Below are 24942 nucleotides of genomic sequence, written 5' to 3' on the forward strand. Positions count from 1 at the left end.
AAACCTACAACAAAATTTTTCCAGTCTTAGAATGCTAGCAAAAGGTAGTGTGCCTTAGAATTGTGCTAGGAGCTTGTAAAAATGGCGAGATAAGATAATTTTCTAAAAATTAGTAGATTGATTGCAGTCATGTTTAAGCTTTGTATTTCACAATAGTTTTCATTCATCTTAAATTAAATTAAAGGGACTCTAATACTGCCCATTATAGTTTAGGACAATTGAATACTGCAGAATATATCTTGGGATGGAAGATAGCATAGCATAGATTTCTGAGATAGTTCCATTCCTGTGAATGAACACCACTACTTGAAAATATGTTATCTCCCTTGTTCTTACACAGGCACGTGGATGATACTATGCCTTTTGCTTCCATGCACGAAAGATATAGGACCAATTACCCTAACCATGTCATGGGACTCCAATATTTCTTTCATAAATGTCCTCTGCCAACATTCATACATAAAGGAAAACCCACTCAAATGCAATTTATATATGTGTCCACCATCTGTCTCTTATCCACATGCTGAGTCTTCCCTTTCATTTCCACCCACTTTATTCTGTCCTATACTTGAATTCTTTACTTGGTTTATGCACAGGAGATAGTAAGTTTCACTCCTGATTTCTTCATTTAAAAGATCTCAAGTAGCAAGGCCTATGGCTAGAGCGCTAGTCAGAATGAACAATACTGGATTAGCTAAACCAGGATTCCGGGGAGTTTGTTTTTCTCCCGATTATAAGGCAGTCCCTTACATCTTGCCTCTCTTCCGCAGCACAACTAGCATTAAGCTTCTCATTCCATCAAGCTACCAGCATTCTTAATTTTCCACTAGCTGAGAGTGACAATTACAGTGCAGTCCTCAACAAAGTTACACCCTTCAAAGCCTACTGATTTTAATAGAAGGATATAATTCTGTTTAGGATTGCACAGCTAGTGCCATATCTCAAAAGAGAGGAGAAGCAGCATGTTCTCAGTTACCAACATTTAAAAAGAAACCTAGTGCAAATAAAGACAAAACAAATGCTGTGCACAAGCACACACAACTGGGATTCTAGCTAACCTAACATAAATGTTAATCCAACTCTAGACACATGGTCAGTCTGATAAATTTGCAGAGCAAGCCAAATAGGAAGCTGAGTTTCTCCATGAAATAAACATTCCAAAGTATCAATGTGGAAACCCCCCCTCCAACCCCACCCTTTCCCAATAAAAGAGGAATGTATCTAATATTTACATCTACTGGTGTGTGATGTTGCTGACCCCGAATGGCTGTTGACTTCCACCACGGAAGTGGCTGCCTTTCAGTGGTGGGTGAATGATCCCTATATTGGCTGTTTGTAAAGCACTTTGGGCTTCTTCTGGATGAATGATGCTATATAAATATAAGGTGGCATAACATCAAAATATTTCATATTACTTGGCAACATTGTAAGAAGACCGAGTTCGGTTGTCACATGCTAAAAAAGACAACAGGCACTAAATACTAAGACTTTTCTGTACAGCTGTCTGCATTAGCATCCACCAGAGGGGGGGGGGAATGGTAGAGAACCCTCATAAGATCCTCTCAAGCCATGCGGTGGTCAAGCTGTATCAGTGGCTCCCAAGTCTCCACAGTGATCCTTTACATTGTTGCATTGCAGGGAGTACTGCTGTAGAAGAACGGACTTTCCTTGGTCCACTTAGGGTTGCCAACTCTGGGTTGGGAAAGGCCTGGAGATTTGGGGTTGTAGCCTGAGGAGGTCAGGGTTTAGGGAGGGGAAGAACCTCAGTGGGTATAATGCCATAGAGAACTGTAGACTGGAGATCAGTTGTAATTCCAGGAGATCTCTAGGCCCCACCTGGAGGTAAGCAACCGTAGGTCCACTGCATGATTCACAGCAGGTTGTTGAGAAGGCATAAGGCTGTGTACAGAGAGTATCATTTTCAGAGACTCCAGAAGCCTATGACACAGCTGCTGTTGACAGCAGTACACACATTCACTCTCCCCTGTTCTTCTAATCAAACAGGTATTGTAAGTTTTCAAAGCACCATAGAAGCCTGCAAAACCAGCTACCAGAGAGTTTAGTGGGATGGGAGGAAAAAGTGACTGTGTGTACCAACCCAAAAAAAACCCCACAAAAAACGATGAAAAAAATATAATCAGTGGAGCTGGTCATAGTAGATATAAATTATGACTTGGTCCTTGAGTTGATGTGTCATTGAATAAAAGCCAATTAAAAACAATACACCATCCAAAGTTCTTAGGAAATTAGAAGAAAGTGACCACCATGTTGTTTTCATAGAAGAAGTCCTACCTAAAAACAAAATGAAAACATGGAAGGCAGTTTGCCACAATGTGGGTAAAGTTTGTGGAGAATTTGAGTGTGGGTGGGACAGAAAAAGATAGAATGAGAAGAATTTAATACAGCAAATTTAAACTAATGTGATGTTTATTTTAGAAGGCTTACCAAATGATACCATGTGTGTCATTATAATAATTGAAACCCAAACTATGTTTTAAAAAACTTAGATGATTAACACACAAAAAATCAAGTTGATGTGAAGGAACAATTACTTTAAAAAAAATCTCGAGGTCCTAATATTCTGTAGAATGAAGGAGGATGCAGCTGTATGTCGACAGCTTTCATATCCTCATTTGAATAATGTGGCCTGAATCTGTCAGTTTATTCATCCTCCTTATGTTCAGTGTACTCTGCATCAACAACAAATTAAGTTGTAAATAAGAGACAATCATCACTTTTGTTTTTAAGCAGCTACTGCACGGAGAATTTCAATGTAGCGTTTCTTTTTTGATGGAAAGAAAAAGGGGGCTTTACAGTGGGGCGCTAATGTAAGCAGAATATGAGGAAACCGCCTGCAATGGAACAATTGAAGGAGCACTTTGAAAATGCTCTCCAAAATGCTCTTGGATAGTACGCTAATGCCACCAGTAGAAATTTCACAGATGCAAAACCGTGCCATCCAATTGTGTTAAACAATTTGCAGCGCTATTCCCCCCCCCCAAAAAAAAGTTCTTGTATGGCTAAAAAAAAAAGATACAGCAGAACCAACCCCCAACCCCCCAAAAGCAGAAAACTCACAAAATCATACACAGATCTTAGGATATTGTCATTGCAAAAATTTAAAAAGTTAATAAGTTTGCCAACAAAATAATTAGCAAAATAAAATTAAATTTAAATTAGCATTCAGGGGGGTTAAAACATGCAAAGCAGAGATGAAAAATAAGGGTTTTTCCTACCTTTACATCTGAGAAGTACGTTTTCAGCATATTGGAACTTGGGTACCGGGTATAAAAGAACATGAGCTTGGCCTTTTTCAAGTGATTAGGCGATAACCCTTCCTGCATGTAGGATGAAAGTAGTTAAGGAAAAATGCTTGGCTTGCAAGCTGATGCTTGATATTCAGGGATAGTAAAGGCTAGATTGCCCAAAGTAGTAGTCTCTTTACAACTCCTTATAACTGCAATTACCTGAGAACAAGTGAAACTGGATATATAAGGTGACATCTTAAACGGGTTGCAAGCCTAGGTGCACTTACTCAGGAGCAATTTGCATTGAACACTGTGAACTTACTTCCAAAATAAAACTGCATAGGATTGGGCCTCCCACTGGGTTCTTGGGGTTGGTGGCAGAATTTTTTTTTCAGGTTAGAATTTGCTTGCACCTTGTTGCTAAGGAAACAAAAACACAATGCATGTGCAGCAAAAAGACACCTCTTACCAGAAGAAGATTTCCCTTTACGTATTCTTTCCCCCTGAGTAACGCATAAATCACATATCAAATGTGACTAACAGTACAAATAAAAAATGTTTTCATTGCATATCATCAACTGCATCTTGATCTTCAAAATCTCGGTTGCTCAAATACTTTAGTGCAACGCCTCAAGAATTGGCTTTCCTAACAGAAAAGGTTATAACTTCTCTTCTTGTTCAAAATACTTTACCTAGTAACACATACCCCCTCCAAGCATTTGGGCTAACAAATCAATAAACTGGAGGTACACAAATCAATACATAGGCACTTACTCTGTGAGGAAACTATTTATCCTGCAAACATCATTACCTTTCAGATCTATAAACAGAAACAACTAAAAGAGTTCCCAAGGGAATGTGGAGCTAACCATAACCATCTAGGCAGATTTCCCCCCTTCTTCTTCCCCTGGCTTCTTGGCACTCTTTTGTGTACTATGTGCTACGGCCGTTTTGGTCACATCTGTGCAGCAGGCTGGCCCTGCCATTTCCTCAGCGAATGAATGGCTTTATAATTTATCAGAAATGAAGACGCACATGACAAAAATCAATGTGGCCCCCACAAGGTCAATTAAGAGAGCTCCCAGTAGCTTCTTAGTGGCTGTTTCCCTTAAAGACAATCAACACACACACAAATATGTCACTTATTGAATAACAAGTGTTGTGGGGAAGAAAGGTCAAACAAGTTCAAAGTGACCCAGAATCAGAAGCACCTTCACCTAACACCACAGTGGAAATTTAAAAACAATGTCAAGTTCTATGATTCACCGCAAAAAAATCCTACTGATGCTGGATTTTTCCTCAATATTTTAATAGAAATAATACAGTGAGCACTATATTTTAGTGATTTCTTCATGGGAAAAGAGATAGCAAAGGTCTCTCCCCCCCTTACAGGCTGTTGAAGATTTGTTTAGGGTTGGCTTCGGTTCCAAAATGCTGTTGAAAATATTAGATTTTAAAGCTCCCAATTTATACAAGCACACTGCAGACTGCTTGCTACACTTTGATTTTTTTTGTCTGAGATGCTTAATGATTACAAGAAAGATAATTTATGACTGACATACTTCTTGTGCCAAGAGAAGAGTTGAAAGAACCTCCAGTTACCTCCATTAGACTGATAGAGAAGTCTAAAAGAGCATTACACTCAGCACAGCCATCTGTCAAAATGCATAAGTGAAATAATAGTAGCAAGCTGTCACCTACTGCTCAGCAATAAGAGTTTTAGACAAGTCAAAACTTCAACAGAAACCCACTTTGTTATGCGACTGTGCTACAGAAGGCTGGCTCCGTAAACATGCACACACACAAATATACCAACAACCTTTTAAAAATTCTGTAAAGAAAATCCTGATGAGCCATAATGGTAATTATGAAGCAGTTAACTTAGGATTAGTGAGCCCCGTGGCGCAGAGCGTTAAGCTGCAGTACTGCAGTCAAAAGCTCTGCTCACTACCTGAGTTCGATCCCGACGGAAGTTGGTTTCAGGCAGCCGGCTCAAGGAGGTTGACTCAGCCTTCCATCCTTCTGAGGTCGGTCAAATGAGTACCCAGCTTGCTGGGGGTAAAGGGAAGATGACTGGGGAAGGCACTGGCAAACCTCCCCGCAAATGAAGTCTGCCTAGTAAACGTCGGGATGTGACGTCACCCCATGGGTCAGGAATGACCCGGTGCTTGCACAGGGGACCTTTACTTACTAACCTAGGATTGAAGTTAGCTTCAATTTATTGGGAACTTCTGCTCAGCAGATCCCACTGAAGCAAATGGGAGTTGCATAAGAAAATGGATGTACTTGTGTACTTCTCATTCAATTTAGAAAGCACTGCCAAGAGAAGCCCCTGATGAATTATGCCAGTTAATATCATTTTATGTTTGTATCCTGCCTTATTTCCAAGGAGCTCAGAGTGGTATACAAAGGTCCTCTCATTTTATCCCAAACCAAGCTGGTGAGGTAGGTTATCCAGAGAGAAGGTAATTGGTCTAAGAGTGCCTAGAAAGATTCATAGCAATATAAATCAAGGCCTCCTCAAAGACTAATATGCTATCCAAAAGACTTATTTGAGTTGTCCATATTGATGATTTTCTTGGTTTCAGCAAAAATGGCAATATGTAATTTAAAAACTTTCCAAAAGGCTTTACACTGCAGTCCTAACTATATATACACTCAGTAATCCCCCGAATTATCTGGGGCTAATTCTCTCATAAATGCACTTAATACTGTACCATTAGTAGATCATGTAATTATTTAATTTGCATTTAGGATTTGCAAAGGGTGTGTCCTCCAATTACTAGAAAATTATCAGCACTGAACAAAACATGTATTGCATGAGGATTTCAAACGTAACATGTGCAGAAGCACTCTTCCTACTTCCCCAAACACCACCTGTAAATCTTAAAATGCCATTTTTCCTTCCCCGATACTGGTTTTTAAAGGTGATGTTAGTGCTTAAAAAACATCTCTCTCAGCAACCAGCTAGCAAACCCCGAAGAAACAATAGTGAGATGACCCCCTTGCTAAAAAACCGAGCTGACCAGTTGGTTAATTTTCCCTTTAAGTGCTTGTGCTGAAAAGCGACTGTTCTTCCAAGAAAGCACTGGCTGTTTCCAGGATACTTACACACGCACAATGACTCATGATGGAATAGATTCAGTAAACATACAGCTGTACTGAACACGAGCTAAGCTCCATTCAAGGCCAGGAAAGAAAATGAGCACAAATAAATATTAAGGAGGTAAAATGGGAGGGGGGAGAAGGAGGGAGAGAGGAGAAGACAAACAGAACACAAACAGGCTCTGCCCCAGCAGCTCATGAGCCTTGCTTCAGTTCTCTTCACCATAGCTTTGTGAAGACAGATGACATTCAATTCTATGTGTAATGCAAAATAGACAATAACTGCTGAAACTTGAGCCAGCTGCCAGGTGTAAAGAGAGAGAGAGAGGGAGAGAGAGAGGGCAAAAGAAAAGAAAAGATGGTAAATCCATAAATTAATGAAAGACATCTGCTCAGGAACATAAAAGATCAGAGAAACTTGTGTGCTGCAGCTGAACCTAAAACAGTGTTCAAACAACCTGAGAATTGGAGTGTTGTGTCTATTTACAAAGCACAATGCCGCTCTCCTTAAAACAGCAGTGGGAGAAAGGGAAATGTAAGAAACAGGAAGTGGTAAGAAGGAGAAGGAAGGGAACATATAATGTACAGTTTCCAGCTTATGCTTTCCATATATAATATAGGGCGAAAACGCATGGTAGCTTTAGCCTCGTTTGATATATTTGGAGAGGGGATTGAGCTGCTTGGTTTTTACTGGGCCTGGAAACCTAAGAATTTTGTTATATGAAGTTTTCATATTCATCCCTTGCCCTTTGACATCCTCTTATATGATCTTGCTCCAAAGCCCTAGATACAAGTCAAATGAAAAGATAGTAGAATAGTATGATTCTGAAGGGCAGGCAAATGTTCCCAAATACACCTCTCCAAATGTCATCAATATACTCCCATTCCCGCCCCCCCGCCCCCGAAACATGCTTATGTATCTTCACCTGGACTGAAAAGACACCACTAAGCTGAACTGAAGCTCCCCTTAATTTAGCAATTTGCTATAGAATAGGCTTGCATTTATCTTAAATAATTTTACCTTGGTTCATAAAAAATAAAGGATCAAAATGCTGACATTCGTTAAAGCTTTGTTTGTCTAGACTGCCCTCTGAAGCAGCCTGACTTGGGCACTGAGATTCTGCTTCAGGTCTGTTTTCTTAAGAAGGTTAATGAGTTTTGCAAAATTACCTTTCGGAAGAGAAAATGTGGTGATCTTCCCTGTGAAGATCATCTTAATACACTACCCCAAAAAAAACACACACACCCTTGCCTCACAATCTACTGTTGTGCTTTAGTATTCTCTATGCAAATGTCCTGAGGCTGAACAAGGCTATTTTTCTTGAGATGCAAAGAGGGTGCCTGACAAGGAACATCATGCAGAAAAACAATTGGCTGTCTGTTTCTTTTGCGATTTGAATAAAAACTTAAATATTTGATTAAACATATTTCGTTTGCAAAGATACACAATACATTCATAACAAGGCAGGAACTCCTGGTGCAGGTGCATCTTCTCATCTTGTTTAATGCAGCATACAAACATTAACTCTCTCCCTTCACCCTCAAACAAGGAGGATAATGGTTAGATGCCTTTTACAGAAAAGGCAAGATGTATTTGGGAAGCAAAACAATACAGTGCGATACAAACACACACACACACACACACACACCAGGAAGGGTTCTATGCTTTAGTTTGATACCAAAACCTGAACTTGGCTGTTATCTGCTAGTCTTGTGTTCTTATCCTGGATGGATTCTCCAAGGAAACAGATGTTGCTTTCTGTTCCAAGGAAAAGAACTGCTGCTCTTAAGAAACATTCTTTATATATGAATATTCAGCCATGTGAAATAAAGAGGAACAAAAACAAAAACCTGGTCGAGAACAAACAGACCTTCACATGCCTCTCTCCCATTTCATTTTGCCTACAATGAATTCCAGATAACACAGACAAATGGGCAGCTGCTAGAAAATAAAGTGGCTGCATATTCTAGAAGTAGTGGTCCCAGTGGAAATATAATTGCTTTTAAAATATATTTGCAGCCAGCAGCAAAGGGGTTAGAGAAAGGATATGGTTAATAAGACTGAGACTGCTCCAAAAACCATGTTTTCAACACGCGCCTGTATGGTACATACAAGCACAATAAACTGTCTGGGAATGCTATCTTTTATAATAATGATGAAACCAAAGAGGTGTCGATCTGACCAGTACTGGGATGGGAGAAAACTGGGAATCCTATCAAAGGTGCCCCACATCTCATTATCAGCCATGGAAATTTTAAGCTGTCTGGTGCTATTACAAAACAGGCCTGCACATCTTGTGTGGTAAAGAGGCAATAGATGGATAATGCAGCCCATACTGAAATCAAAATTTAATAATTGTTAATTTTTAAAGAGGCACTAACAGCGAGCAGGGGAAGAATTAAAAATAGCACAGAAAAAGTTTGGAGGAGGAAAAACTATGGATCAAACAATACAGGAGACCCTATGCAACAGTTATTCCAGAAATATTAAGGAGGCAATTCATGGCCCACGTATCCTGCTAGAACCCCACTAAAGGAATGGTAAAATAAAACATTCTCCACCAGTGCATGTGAAAACTAAAATATAGCCATGCCTACTCAGGTCATTAAATGAACAGAAGTGCTTAAAACTATGGTTTCAGGAGGCTATATTAACAGTTCGTATTTCATTTACATTTTACTATGAAGTAGTTTTGAGTTTGCAACTCATTTTCAGCACCACTTCCATTGACTAAATTAAAAGAGCATAGCCAGGCTTGTTGAGATTTATGCTTATAGTTCTAGCTTCAGCCAGATCTGCCTATGGATCCCACTACTATAGAATGCAAGTGAAGGTCTCTCTTAAGGAGAATAAATGTGAAACACAAACAAGAGGAAGGGGGGAAAGACTGAGGCCACAATTCTCAAATCCGTTACTTGAATTCATACTGAAAAATTATGGAAGAGGTGGATTGAATCTTGGTTCCCTAGCAACTAAACCATCTTGCCTTTCAGGCTCTGACCACTTATAACCCAACAATGGGACCTTTTCCATTGGCATTGCTCATTCTCACGTGAGTTCCATTAATGGAGTCCTACCAGTGGGGACATATGGAAAAGCACTATGTGAATAGTTTATACACATAATCTGTAGTCCACTAGATAATCCAAGAGCAGACTATGTTATGAGCCGCTCACACGACATTTTTCCACATATCAGGGGAATGGCTCACAGGAAGTCACCTGGTGTTAATCGATTCTTTAGTTCCAAAGCTTGCTGGGATTTAAGGAATAGGGGCAAGATGGGAAAAAATACTGGACTGTATGCTCTATAGACTTTTGCTTCATATAAGTAGTACTTCAACAGAAAATGCACTTTCCTTCACACAGCTCAAAGCATGTGTCCCAGTGCTGCCTTTGAAAATTCAACTCTGCCGAATAAGATACAGGTTCTATCACTATATCCCATGCTCTTCCTAACTGTTAAGAGGCTATTAATTCTCGAAGCTACCTCAAATGGCAGAAGTTAGCAGCAGGTAAAACTTCACAGCCCCACCAAAGATGTCATCCTTGCTTGACCCTTCTTGTCACACGATGTTAAATCTGAATCATCGAGCTAAAAGATTATATCTATGCCAAATCACAGCCCATATCAATAGTATAGTACTTGGAGTAAGCAAGTTTCTTGCATAATTATTTAGCCTTTTTTAAAGGGAAAAAATTAGAATAAACCAGTTTAGAAGCACAGAGGGACAGCACTGTGTAGTAGTCAGAGGGTTGTGCTAGATTACAGGGTTAGGCCCATGTGCCAACAAATGCAGCATCTAGAAGAAGAATTTAGTTTTTATATGCCGACTTTCTCTACCACTTAAGGCAGAATCAAACCAGCTTACAATCACCTTCCCTTCTCCTCCAACAACAGACACCCTGTGAAGTAGGTGGGGCTGAAAGAGCTCTTAATAGAACTGTGACTTGCCCAAGGACACCTAGCTGGATTCATGTGTAGGAGTGGGGAAACCAACCCGGTTCACCAGATTAGCATCCACCGCTCATGTGGAGGAGTGGGGAATCGAACCCAGTTCTCCAGATCAGAGTTCACTGCTCCAAAGCGGATCAAATCAGAGTCTACCTGTAAAGATGCTGGAGTGATGACAGACGTTGGGGGGGGGTGAGGGTTGTACTCCTAGGCCAGACACACTCAGAACCAGCCAAACCCCTACAGTGCCAGCATCTCAGGGAGTCTCCTTGTTCGCGGCTGTGAGGGTCTGGGAAGTAAGAATGGGCATAAGCCATGCCTATTTTATTCACCGCACCACTGGGTCCAGCCATGCTGCCAGTGCCCCAGTTGCTTGGGCAGAGATCTGGCTGTGAGAGTGCCAAGCAAAATGGCCTGGAATGCCGCCGTCAGCACATGTGCTTGGGGTTGCATTCCCCGGGCTAGAATCTGCTAGTCACTCTCTTTTAGCTTAATGGACCCCACAGAATTGTTGTGAGGCTAAAATGAAGAAAGGGAGTCACGGAGGAAGGGTAGGATAATATGTTAGACAAATGTCCGTACAATATTATTTTTGCATTATATCCATAATTAACATAATATATTTTGAATAATGTATTGTGGCATTTTACTCCACATCCACTATATTTGGTGGGGAAAGAATGTAGGGACAATAATTTCACCAGCTGTCCATCAGTATTACTCTTCAAGGATGGAGATACGTATGCAGGTATGATTACTTCCTTTCCAAGTGTAGCATGGTGGCTGGAGTGTTGGACTACAATTAGGAAGAACTGGATTCAAATACCACTCAGCCACGAAGCTTACTGGGTGACGTTGGGTCAGTCTAATCTACCTCATAGAGTTGTGAAAATAAAATGTGGGCAGAGGATCACTGGAGAATGGGCAGGAGGTAGTAAATAAATTGGTAACGCCAACTACAGCATTTGGTTCCTACTGAAGTGGATTCACTGAACAGAAGATAATGGTTTACCTTTACTGAAAATCAGTAAGCTTTTATGTGGTCTTCACATTAATTATAAAACACAACTGACTACAGGAGCAGGATGATTTTTTTTTAAAGTGTAGGATTAAAACTTACTTTTTTTAGAAAATAAGGACCATTGAACTCATCAAAACTTGCCACAAATAAACATGCATAGGACAGACATATAAATGACAGAAAGTCCTTATGAAAACATATGCATCTTTTTAATTGCAAAAAAGAACATTATTTCTTTTACCAAAAGCAAAACATTATTTAAATCTTTAAAATTATGAGGGTTTCCCCCCTTTTAATAAGAAAGAATGGTAGAAGGAAGCAATGCCCTATAAGATTAATTCAGCTGAAGTCTTATATCTAATTGTACTCTCAAGCTTTGCCAAATGATTTGCTCGTATGTTAGGACAAAAGATTTCTGTGTATGGCTGAGCAGAGGTTAACCATGCATACCCAGCAGCTGCACAAGAGCTGAGAACTGGATTCAGGGTAGGGGGGGAAGGACTTGATGTCGCTTAAACTCATCAGTTCCTGTATCTGGGGGCAGGGGGTGCTTGTTCATTTACCTGATAAATAAACTGAAGATTTTGCAACCTACAAACTTGTTCTTTGGGAGGAAAGCACCGGTGCCATTGTTTAAATTTGAGCTCAGTGGGATTATTTTGAAAACCCCACAGAGAGAGGATGGTAGCTCCTTTTGCACAATCAGTGCTTGGACACAGAACACGCAGGGGAAAGGAGGGGGAAGCAGGATCGCGGTAGTAGGCCCTATGCCTAGACCGTGCGCATTCAGTACATTGTACTTATTGACCACAAACTGATGCTACCTGTATGTGCATACATTCCATGTGCCCAAACAGAAACTCTGCAAAAGGTACCTGTGTTTTGGTGGCCACAAAGACTTGTAAAAATAACGAACGCTATCCTTACAAGTGTCGTTATTTCAGTGTCAATGGGACAGATACAGGGGGCTGGGGAAAATCACAATAGTGGCATTATAGAGCTTTTTTGTTTTTTAACAAAGGAAAACTATATTGTCTTTAGGAAAGCCAAGCAGCTATTACCAGTCCGATGCCATGGGCCTACATGTTCCTGGTGACTACCAGTTTAGATGCTATTTAAATATGTTAGAATTAAATATTTCATGTAACCCAACTGGTGAAGATAGGGTTACCAGACTGCAGCCAGCAAAACCTGGGAGAAATTTGGAGGTGTGTGTGATGTCACTTCTGGTAAAACCATAGAATTCTTTGCAAATGCTAGAATGTCCACTGTATCACTTACAGTTTTTACCAGAAGTGACGTCAGCATGCCAGTTCGCACTTCATTCCCCACCCCCATTTACTCACGCTGGTGCCCGTGGCACTGGCAGAAAAATAGCAGGGATGCTGGAAGGTCTCCCACTATAGTGGGAAGCTTGGCATCCCTAGGTGAAGAGGTTGTTATCAAGCACTGTAGCTTATTTAACTCACAAGCTTGTAGCTCTTTGACAGAAATGGAGTTCACATGATCAGAAAGTTCTACTTAAGATAACTGATCTATCAAAAGCCAACAGCTACCAATAGCTACAATAGCTACATTTGGGGCTTAGCCAAGCCCAGAGCAGAGAAGGACTATGAAAATCGAAATCAAATCAGCATCATGACCTCTTGGTACCACTGCATGCCCTCAAATGTTTCCCCTATCCTATACCCACCTGCCGGAGTAAAGTGCCAATGCAGGTGGATCAAAGTTTTAAAATCTTGCTTTGAAGGCACCCTTTTTATCAGCTGCCTCTGAAACAACCAAGCTTGTGTGGCTCAGTTCGAGGGTTGCCAACCCTAGGTGGGAATTTTCTGGAGATTCAGGAGTGGATTCTGCGGAGGGCAGGGTTTGAGGAGGGGAGGGGTCTCAGTGGGGTATAATGCCATGTATTCCATCCTCCAAAGCAGCCATTTTCTCCAGGGGAACTGATCACTGTAGTCTGGATTTCAGTTGTAATTCTGGGCGTCTCCAGGCCCCACCTGGAGTTTGGCAACCCTAGTACAGTATTTCCTAAAAATGAGTCAGGAAAGTACAGATTTGAGACACCAGTGAGATAACAGTTTACTGTTCAGTGCATGATATAAATATTAGCCTCAGAAAACATTAGTGAGCAACACCAGCTATAGAAGCAATGGATGTTAGGTGCACATGATTTCTCACCTTTCCCCCACCCCCGGTTAACCCTTTACCAAACAAAAGAAATGAATCATGCAAGATATAAGGTTTGTACTAAAAAGGATATCGCACTCCCCGAGTAAGGCGAGATTTCCGAAATATCTTGTAGGTCACCACACTCGGACTTGATGAGAGAAATAGAGAGGCTCTCGGCGCTGCTGGGTGGGTGTGCTGGTGAACAAGGATGATGGTTCATATGGTGCGATGACATCTTGGTCCTCAGGCTTGTGGTCTCCCTTGTTAAATCTAAGGATTCTGGGGAAGCTCTGTCTTTCCCTGGAAAGGAGGCAGAAGGAGCACCTAAGGGGTTCTGAAATGGGTATGCCATAAGCGGAAGCGGAAACGGGTGGCGGAAAGAAGATGAAGTGAAGCCTGTGGCAGCGGAGAGCGGAGACTGATGGAGAGCAGCATGGTGGCTCCCGGGTGGGGGCCCCGAGGCAGACTGGTCAGATGAATTTTTGCGGACAACTAGGGGCAGTGCTTCTGTTTGGTCTGTGGAACTAGGCAGCGGCACATTGCCAAAGGTGTCTAGTGGGTTTGGGATGATGACATCACCGAAACACTGGAGCCGCTGGTTGGCTGTGTGGAAGTTGTGGTTTTCCCCATTCACGGCAAATCTTGCTTGGGGGATCTGAAGAGGCGGGAAGACCTGAGGAAGTTGGCGGGCAGGTTTAGAAGAGAAAACCTTGACCACTGTGTCCACAACCTGAGACATGGCCGTGTTCAGTTCCTGCTTCAATGTCTCAGCCAGATGTTTGCCTTCTGGGTGAAAAGAGTTTGGCCCGTGCTCTTTATCTTTTGGGCCATCTTTTCTAGGTTTGTTTTCAGCTCTCTCCTGTTCCCTGATCAGAGCCCTTGCACGATCAATGAATTGCCCTGGATCTAACTCACACATTTCATTATCTGACCTGCCCACAGAATCTCTTGCTCTGGCATCCAGCATTTCTGAGCGCAGACTGTCTTCAGACAGGTTACCGGCATCTTCGTCATTTTCAGAATCAGTGCTGTCATAGATTTGGTAGAACTTTTCTTGCAGCTGGCGCAGCTGTTTCTGCATGTCCTCCAGCTGCTGTTTCAGCTGTCTGCGCTCCTCTCGCTTCTGTTCTTTCCTAGCTGAAACCAGCTGCTGGAAACTCTGCTGCTGCTGTTGAGGCAGCTTTTGCTTGCGTTTATTTTCTCTGTAACTTTCTCGGGGGCTCACAGACTGTGGAGCCATCTCTCTTTCATTTTCATTGCCCCTTAACGCCACACTTGGGGAATGGCTCATCCCCCGAATGATATTCTCAACCCGGGCACGCTTAGCTCTCAGGTGCTCATCGCATAACCGATCCATATCAAACTGGCTTATCGTGGGCCTGCCAAAAGGGGAAAGACACTCTTGGGGGCTGTCTCTTGAAGAGTTGCTGCACACATCCTCCTGATGTACTTCTGAGCCTGTGCTGGAGAGACCACTGGCTTGAAAACTGGGCTCAGTGCCACCATTTTTGTTCATGTTATTTTTCAACAGCTGGGAAATTATGGTTGCTCCTGGAAAAGGCATCATGGCATCTTCATATGAGTTTGCCCTCTTCAGCAGCTTGCGGAGCACATTTGACTTCTCCCCATCTGCATGCTGCACCACTGAATACTCAACATCCTGTTCTGAACCTTGGGGATTCATGGCACTAAAAAACGACGCTCTTGCCTTTGCAAAAAATGCAGATGCTGTCCCTACCGTCCTTTTCACTCCAATGTCAACTCTTCTTCTCTTGGTTTGCCTGCTTAAGAGGGCTGTGCTGTCATGGTCAGGCATCACTGAACTGTTATTGTGCCATCTTCAAAAGCTTGTCAGCTGGGCACAGCTCAAGAATCCTGGGACCCTGGCCAACAGAACAAAAGGACTGATGAATCATTTTCTTTAAATTTCTCCAAATTTCCTGACCTCAATCCTGAATCAAATGCAAAATGCATAGGCTCTGGGATTTATGGCACATTACAATTATTGCAATTTATTATGCACTCTGCTTGAAATGAAACATTTTTAAATATTTCTGCTCCACTGGTTTAAGATGGATTAAGATTTAAAAAAAGAGAGAGAGGAAAAACTGCTTAAGCACCAGTAATATGATTCTCTTGCACAAATGCCTAAAATGATACTGTTTATCTTCAGAAGAAATAGTAGATTAGAAGAACACAGCTTCTGACAAGCAATTGATTAAATTTAGGGCATTGAGATCCACATTACAAAAGAAGATAAAATACTCTTTAACAAAATATTGTTAAAGCAAGATACCCATATAAAATTTGGACTAAAAATGAATTCACCTTCATTGGAAAAGGTGTAAACATGGTTTTAAGCTAAAAATGAGGAATTTCACTTGATTTTACAAGGGTTTGCATTTCAGTTCATGTTATAAATATATTGAACTCTTGGATTGCCCAAGATCTCAGAAAAATATCTGAAAACTACTTGTTTGGGGAAGGAAGATTTTGATTTTTAGGTGTTCAATATTTTTAAATGCATGGATCACAGATATATGGGAATTATTCTAAATTTGTAATACATTAGCCTCATACAAATAACCAACATCGTGCCATTTTAAATACCCCAACGTGTTTTCTTAAGGGAAAAAAGAGAAAACAAATCTGTTACCCTCAATTACTGGAATATTCTCACTTTTCATAAGCTACAGCATCAAGTATTTGTATAAGCAGAAACAAGAGAGACACTTGTTTTAGAACTGCTTCCAAAAAAAATATCTCAGGTGCCTAGTTAAGCCATTCTTGTAGGCAACATTTTGGATACACAGAACCTTATTTCCTATGACACACACATTCAATGCAAGACGAAAAGAAAAATATGGAGATAAAAAAGCATTATCAACCCACGGAGAAAAGAAGATATCTGTCTGTTTCCCAGGAATACAGAATTTTTTTTTTTAAAGCGCATTTCCTTGCAATTTTATAAAAAGCTCTCGACATCATTTGTGACTATTAACTAGTGATGCTAAAGTCACATTGCACATGAGATATTACAGGCTTCTTCCGGTGCCTTCATGTTAAAAGCTATACCAAATTAAAATTAATTTTCTTTCCATACTGTGTTTACCTAATATTAAACTTCACGTTTGCTTAACAGAGCACAATCTTCACAATAACAGGGTATCTTGCCAAAGGCAGCATACAGACTTTCTGGAGCTGCTCCCATCTGTTTCGGTTCACCTGTAAAAACATCTACGTGCTCCCTAGGACTACATCTGTGCCTGGTTTCTAAAGAATGACTATCCATGCAAATAAGCATAATTTCAGCATGAAATAATCTGTACAATCAAGAGTATAGTAAGTGCTTGTAAGTGCATTAGCAGAAGCAGAAGAGTCTTTTAGAAATTAAAATGATGCTTTTTCAGTTTGAACGCTATTCACCCAACTATTTGGTGTACTAAAAGAATTCTCATGAGATTTTGTTTTTCTGAAAACTATGGGATGCTCATCTATATATTTCTGGTTACTTGCGCTCATAAGACAAAGCTACATTCCTTTCAATAAGACTATAAAATTAGAATTTGTGTTTCCCCCTAAACATTTCACTAAGAAGAGACATGTATGGGATTTTTTTTTGCAAAAAACAAATTATTAGTTTGGTATATCTCACTGAATTAAAACCAGTAAACCAACTTTGTCAGAAACAAACATCCACTCTACATCCTGAAATACCTTGTTCTCCATGTATGTTCAATGGAGTGAAAGAAGTGCATTTGAAATTGTACAATAGAATTGAGTTTATCAGAAGGTCTGGCAGATAACACTATTGGATGATTAGAAGTAATGATAAAAGGAGGCCTGTTTAACATAGAGCTATAATTTATATAGAACTATGTAGCAAATCCACAATGAATTTGGGTAATCAAGACTTTTAGATAATCTATATTCTGATAATAGGTGACAAAGGTATTACTGTTCGGCCTACCTGAATCTAGTTTTTAGGAGTAGCTGTGTACCATTTTATTTTCAGTTATTTATCTCATGTACTTCTGTGGGAGCAAAAATTAATTTAACTACTCAACGCCTAAATTAATTGTCACCGAACAGTTGCTTCCATCAATAAATGGCAACTCTCTGTAGTACTGGAATTCCCTTGAATGGACTGAATCTTCAGGCCATATAAAATTGTCTCCTCACGGCTCACCCTGTCCTCCAACTCCTTTACCAGTCTGAGCCTCATTTTAGTGAGAAAAGTTTTGCTACAGTAGGTGAAGGTGAGGAACATGGTTGACTGTTTATGACACTTGTGTTAAGTGCATAGCTTTGAAAACAGCATTAAAATGCAGCAAAAGGGGAAACATTTGTGTGTCTGTTAAATCAACAACGATTTAAGACTTTTTAAACTACTCATCAGACCAACTGATTGGAATTTCTGCATGTGCTCTACATTGTATATTTTGAATAGTGTACATTCTATTTGAATTAACTCTTAAGATTCCTTATGTACAAATCTAAAAGGATCCCCACTTGTTTTGCAACTTACCCCAGTTCCAACTTCTTTCTCCTTTCTTTGTATCCTACCTAAGGGCACAGAACTTAGAGAGGCCAGTGCATCAGAAAAACACTGTCTACATATGTTGACTTGAGATGTCATAAGGTCACTGGTTGGTATCCTTCTTCCAAGAACTCCATGTTCCTCTTATCATTCCCACTAGCCATTCTCTCTGAATTCAATTTTACCACTAGGAAGGAGGCCCATATTGCCTCAGGAGACGTGAGGTGCTGCCCACTTCTAGCTCTTTACTCACCTCTCTCTCCATGGAGCTCCACCCCATTTCTCCCATTGACCTTCTGCACAATCAGCTGACTCAATATTACTCTGTTGTCCTTATACCACATAGTTCGATATTCAAATGTGAACGATGACAAATATTTTACTATAGTTGGAGAACTCTATCCGTTCAATTTCTTCAGCTAGATTTTTTTTTTTACATTATTCACAATTAGAATGCAGAGTCTGAAATGTGTGTATAAGGAGGACATAGTAAGATGGCATCAGCTGTGTGTGCAAAGGATATTGTCTCAGTTTCTTGGTTTGAAAAAAATGCCGGAGTGAATTGACATCCTGAAGGAAACAGAATACTGCATTCAGCAGAAGGTGAGATTCTGCGTCAGCAAGAATGCACACATTTGATATGAGGTAGTTTCCTTCTGGATACGTGGGGGGAAATGAATGAAGGATGAATGTGTAATATAATTATAGAATTTATTCTCTTTCATTTTAAGGAAGAAAACTGATCCATTTTCAGCATACTGCTCTTTGAAGCACGCAGTTAATAACAACCCAGAAGGCATTCAAGTTCTAGATTTGATTAAGATTTAGAATAATGATCCACCGTAAATTTGAACTCCATAAACGTTAAAAGTTAGTCTTGGCTTTTTTTATCCTAGACGAGTGCCTTTCATTATTCGAGTCTTCAATATATGAAGGATTTGAGTTTCTGTTTCTGGAAGGTTCTGAAAAGGATCCAGCTGAATGCTACCTTTTCATGATTCCTATGTACAGAATACATAATGAAGCGCTCCGTACTCCTTTTGAAAGCTTATACCCCTGAAAATCTTGTTGATCTCCAAGGTGCTACTGGACTCAAATCTAGCTCAACTAATGAAGGCCAACATGGCTACCCTACAGAAACTGTACTCCTCTAATGATATCCACTGCTGCAGCTTATACCTTGCCTGTCTATAATCACGCTCACCTACCTATATACAAATCTTCCAATGCAGATTTGCTACACTGAGGAAGATATTGGCACTGTATAAGACATATATACAATACTATGTGTGGATTAGATGCCCATAATGGTTTTTTGGAAAGTGTGTATATATATGAAGGTATTCCAGTCATTATCAGCTTCCTTAAATGTGTGAACAGAGAAACGCTTCAAATAGTACATGACAAAGAGTTGTTACCAGGCTTCCTTGTATATTTGCTAATTTCTGCTGAACTGTTTTCCTATGTCTAAAATTGATACATTTAGGAAAATGGAGATTATTAAAATAGCAGGCTTAAGTAATGTTGAACTTAAAAATTTTTTGGGATCAAGCAATACCAAACAAGGTTGTTGGGTAGAGGTCCTTAACTGAAGCCTTAGATTATAATGACTGACCAATGAGAAATTCAATGGGAAAATCATCTTGCAAAGTTCTTCTTATTTATTTATTTTTACAGAGCCAGGTATTTTCTTTGCTGTACTGTTTTACAAGCTCACATCCTGTCTACAGCTAAATAAATGTAGTCTATTTAAGAAAATTCATGTAACAAAACTATTCTAACTGGTAGAAAGGACTAGGGAACAGGAGACAACGGCCGTTCACAGCGGTACATGTGGATTATTGTGTGGAACTTGTAAATTAAAGTCACTTCAGTGCATTTCTTAGAAGTATGAAGTGACAATTTCTTAAATGCAGAATTAATATTTCTCCAGTGGTGACCATTTCAATACATAGAACATGTTCTTTTGAAGACCTCCATCTTTTAAAAATGAGCAATAGTTGTGAAGGAATTTAAAAAGTATAAGTAATTAGCAGTTTCAAAAAGCACTGATTATTAATCTTTGTTTTCTGCAGAGTCTTTGTTTAAATCTAGACATTATAAAAATTAAATACCATCAATATATATGCCTATCGCCAGTTAAAGAAATAAATTAGATCACTCTTTAGCATCATGGGCATGTGGGGAGCAATCTGGCAAGGTATTAAAAAGCTCCTGTGAGATACTTAGCATCCTCACTCCTACATAATATACAAGGTACAAAGTGTCTTGATGACTAAAAGAAGTTACTCAGCATCTTATCGGTTTTCTTTAGAATATTTGTGTGTGTGGAGGGGGGAGACGCTCTCCTATCTGCAAATTACAGTATAACAGTTTGCATAGATGCTTGAGGAAAGGACATTCTTCCCCAGCAAAGTATAATATATCATCAGAAAAGAACACACCAACAAAACCAGCACTTGTAGAAATCTCTGAGAAATATAATCTCACTGTAAATTTAAGCCAGATTGTTTTAGTTATCTCGCCTTCTCCCTATCCAAATACCCACAAAAATCACCCACAGACCCTGCTTACAAAAACCAATCTACCATTCTGCAATGGGGCATAATTAAGACATCCATCGTTATCTGTACATTGGAAGGTGCTATAGAAATGATAAACTGACGATCTGAAAAATGCTGTTTTAAAGTCGGCCACAATGTAACAGAGAGGCCTCCTTTCAATGTGGAACTATAGCAAAGTTGCATATGTAGAAGACTGTTTTAAGAACGTTTTGTGATACGCAGTAACTTTAATCAAAAATTGTCAGACAGGTATGAATTGTCTTTGAATATAGACATTATTCCTTAAAGCATTTGGGCTTAAAGTTCTTGTGAGCTCTTTTATCAGCTAGAGGCCTTGTGGGATGGAAGCTATGAAGTGTTTGGTGGTACATTAGCAAACAAAATGAAAATGTAGGACAAGAAGAGCATGTGACTGCATGTACATTGATTTACAAGCAGCTTGATTAATTTTAAAACTTGTCAGGCCCATCAAGGCAATGGAAGCACCAAACAATTCTCTTTATTTTTAATCTAATAGTTAAACGACTGCATTTCACACATCCTCCATTAACCTAGTAGACATCACCTTGAATAAATGACAGATATGCATATGTATGTGTAGACTTTTATCCTCTATGCACACATGCAAATGTTGTCTACAAGCTTTGGAGATGTGCATTGAAGATATACGGAAGATGAGCACATTTAAATGTCTACATTTGTCTTTCAATGGGGGGGGGGAGTGATTGTTCTCATTTTTTCTTCCAATACTCAAATCTACAAGAGGATGTACATTTCTACCTTATCCATATCATGATCTTAACAGAAAGGGGATATCCAGGATTTGACATTTATAGCATATTTACTCAGAATTAGGCCATACAAAGTTTAATGAGACTTTCTCCCAAGTAAATGTGCACAGGAATATGATTTAGTGGTAATTATATGGGCATTTTCTTGGAAGTAATCCTATTGGACTCTTACTATTAAGTAAATATGCAAAAGATTGGGCTGGAAAAAGTTAGCCCTACGTGGGTTTTTTACGTTTTAGAAAGGTTAATTTTAATGAAGGATGCCTTCACTTTCCCTAAGATCTTTCATCAGCTGATTTTATACATCTCCAGATAATCAGGAAGATGAGAGGTTACGTTTACAAAACAGGAACACCAGAGCTGAACTTTTAGCTCTTCTCCCTGCTCACTCCAGAAAGCAAGCTGGAGGACTCCCCTGGACTGGAATATGCTCCACAGCCTCCCATGCTTTCAAGGTAATCCAACAAAGCAGACAGAAGACTTCCTAATTCTCTTCCTTAAGCAAGGCCATCTCTTTCCTAACAAAGCACCATAAATTCATAAACAGTTGCGGTGCTGAGGATCAACACAGGGAGAGAGAGAAACTTGCACCTGTCTTTCTTGACACAACACACCTGTCTGGCACTGCCCATGCGCACTCTAAGCGCGACTCCCCTTGTACAATTTCAACAGCTTTGCCAAAGCCGAGGCAAAGAAAGAGAAGCGCACGAAACACCCCCCCTCCTTGTTAGAAGAGGCCACCGGGGGCTGTTACAACTGCTTTATAGTCAAAACTGCTGCTCTATCTGCTGCTTTACAACTGGCTACTCTCTTTCTTCCTTATGCCAAGATTGCCAGACACCCTTCGCCCCCTCCATCATGCCCACCTGCCATGCCATTCTCTCTCTCTCTTTTAAATGGTACAGTCTTTCATTCTAGTGGACACTTTTCTTAGCAACTAACCCCCACACCCCCACACACACCGAAATTTAAGCATACACAGAGAGAGAGAGAGCTGTCCGACAGCCGCTGTCTGTAGCTGGAAAGCCAGAGCGTCGCTTAGGGAAAGAATAGCTTTGCCATATTGAGTTTGTGCATGAAGTGGAGATAATCCCCACCAACTAGCCAGGAAACCTTAGAAGAATAAGGATCCCAGCACAAGGCTTCTCCGTGGCAGGATCTTCCTTCCCCTTTCCCCTCCAAAGCAAACCTTTATAAGTGCACACCCACAGCTCTCTCTCTCTCTACCCAAGCAACTCTCCTTCAAGTCAATGAGGTGACCAAAAGTAAGCCGTTTGCGGCACAGAAGCCCAACCAGGGCGACTCGCTTCCCATCCAGACACGCGCTCCCAAACTCGCTCTCTCTTACAAACGCACATCGCCAAGCGAGGGGGGCTCACATCAACTTCAACCCCCCCCCCCAGCAAGAACACACGGTGCGGATTCTCCTCCGCATACACGTACCTTCACTTCGGAGAAAGTCCTTCCAACCCCCAACCCCCAGCCCCAGAGGTCTTTACTTAGAAGTAAACTCCAATGGTTTCAGTAGAGCTCAGTTCCAAAGGAAGGAGGAAAAAAAAAACGCGCTCAGGATCGCAGCCTAAATGACTCGAGCCTTAAAACTTCATCCCTTCAGGCTATCCCAGTCACTATGTTCGGTCCATTTCCACATCCCACCCCCACCCCCTGACCACTGAGCCCACCCTTTGAACAGAAAAAGGACGCGTCCAGAACCCTCCTGACTGCTCCTTCCGTGTGTTTTCTTTTCTTTTTTTTTTTTAAAAGGCATGCAAATGATAAGCAAATCGAAGGAGACAAAAAGAAAGGCAGCGATTAATAAACAGGACAAAGAAGGACGAGCAGAGCAGGAGTTCGAGGGACCCAGGAAGGGAGGGGGACAGGAGAGGGGGAAAGAGGGAGCGGGGAAGCTCAGAACTGCGCTCACACAAAGCTGACCCATTTCCCCCAGCTCTGAAAAAGAATATTACACAGAGAGAAAAAGAACATAAAGGGGAGAAAAGACCCAAGAAGGCAGAGACAGACCCAGCAAGCGAGGAAAATGAACCTCCCCCCCCCCAACACGCACGCACACACACACACAAACCTTATGCTTTCCAACCAATGCGATGGCTCTACCGAGGCACCGCAGTCAAAACCGTTATGGGCTTTATTTGATGAGCCGAACAGCGTTCTCCATCTCACCAACTCTTCGCAAACACCAGCAGCAACAACCCGGCAAGGATGCAGTGACGCAGGGTCTCTCTCTCCCCCCCCCTCCTTAAACAAGCCCCTAAAAGAAAAGTAGCACCCCGGGTCCAACTTGATCCCTTGCCGGAGCCGAGATCCTCTCCTCCGCCTCCTCTCCACCGCCCCCCCCCCTTCCCCCGGCTCGGCGCCCGGAGAAAGAACAGATAAGGCGAGAAGCGAAGGGTGAGCGATACTTACTCAGTTGCAAAGGCGATGACACGGAGCCCCCTCTCGTTATTTCCCCCCTCTGCTGGTTAGACAGGAGGAGAGGGAGAGTCAGGGCGAGAGGGGGGGGGGAAAGGCGCGCGCGCACACACACACACTCGCCCAGACCCCCGCGCGCACAGACAGCCCAGGCAGCCGGGGCTAGCTTTGCGGCTGATGGGTACTGTAATGGGCTCCGGGAGGGTGGAAGCGAGCGAGCGAGCGAGCGGGCCGGGGTGCGTGCGTGCGCGCGCGGGAGAGGGGAGCGGGAGACCCGGGCTGGAGGAGGAGGAGAGAGGGGAGAGACAGAGAAGGAGATGAAGGCAGAAGAGAGGCGGCGGGGGGGGGGGGAGGGCAGCGCTCTCCCCGCGCCTCTCTTTCCCCGGCTGCAATGGGGCTATTATTTCTGCAGGCAGCCGCGCTCAGCTGAGGGCTCCGCACCACCACAAGATTTACTTTAAGACACAGCTGAAGGAAACAGGAAGACCACACGTCACGCTCGGAGTGACGTGCGCCAGGCCCGGCGCCCAATCGGGAGGCGCCTTCGGATTCAAGGGGGACAGTGAACTTGGGAGGAAAGGGGGAGAGGAGAGGAGGAGGAGGAGGAACTGGCACTGGCCTGTCTCCCCCGCTCGACCCCCCCCCCGCACACGCAGACACCGCCTCGCCATCCTTTTTCTCCACCCCCCAATCCAGCGTTGCTGCCGGGAAGGAGACTTTTATCACGGAGTTGGGGGGAGACTGGGGGGAGACTGGGGGGGGGGCATTGGACAGCCAGCTGCGCCCAGTCTGGAGTTCAGCCTTGTCCGGTGGATCAGTTACTGTGCCTAAAGATTTTGGGAGATATCTCTAGCGCACCCCCAAAGGTGCGCCTGACCAAAAAAGCTGTCCCCGATCTAATCGCTAAGAAGTGTTCCGGGGTGGGGGAACAACTTGGGCATTTTTAGTAAATGCATTTGCCAACGCAGCCGAGTGAAAGGCACGCAGCCCGCAAACCAGCGCACACGTCAAGAACAGCACTTTGCAACGTGTGGACGGTAGACCAAGGTCGAAGGCTTTCACGGTCAGAGTTCATTGGTTCTTGTGGGTTATCCGGGCTGTGTACCAAGACCACGG

The 24942-nt window shown here is 41.8% G+C and overlaps 1 protein-coding gene across 1 annotated transcript in view; it reads right to left on the minus strand.

Annotated features, from left to right (window-relative positions):
* Nucleotides 1-23911, minus strand: part of PROX1 (prospero homeobox 1) — a 65443-nt gene extending 41532 nt beyond the window's left edge. Inside the window, exons 1-3 of the mRNA XM_056853073.1 lie at nt 23821-23911; nt 13591-15384; nt 3237-3348 (exon numbers count right to left, since the gene is read on the minus strand). Coding sequence (XP_056709051.1) covers nt 3237-3348; nt 13591-15317 — 1839 coding nt within the window. The 5' untranslated portion in view covers nt 15318-15384; nt 23821-23911. The remainder of the gene's footprint in view (nt 1-3236; nt 3349-13590; nt 15385-23820) is intronic.
* Between the last annotated feature and the right edge of the window lie 1031 nt (nt 23912-24942).

Source organism: Euleptes europaea, chromosome 7 (genome assembly GCF_029931775.1).
Source record: "Euleptes europaea isolate rEulEur1 chromosome 7, rEulEur1.hap1, whole genome shotgun sequence".
Taxonomy (NCBI): Eukaryota; Metazoa; Chordata; class Lepidosauria; order Squamata; family Sphaerodactylidae; genus Euleptes; species Euleptes europaea.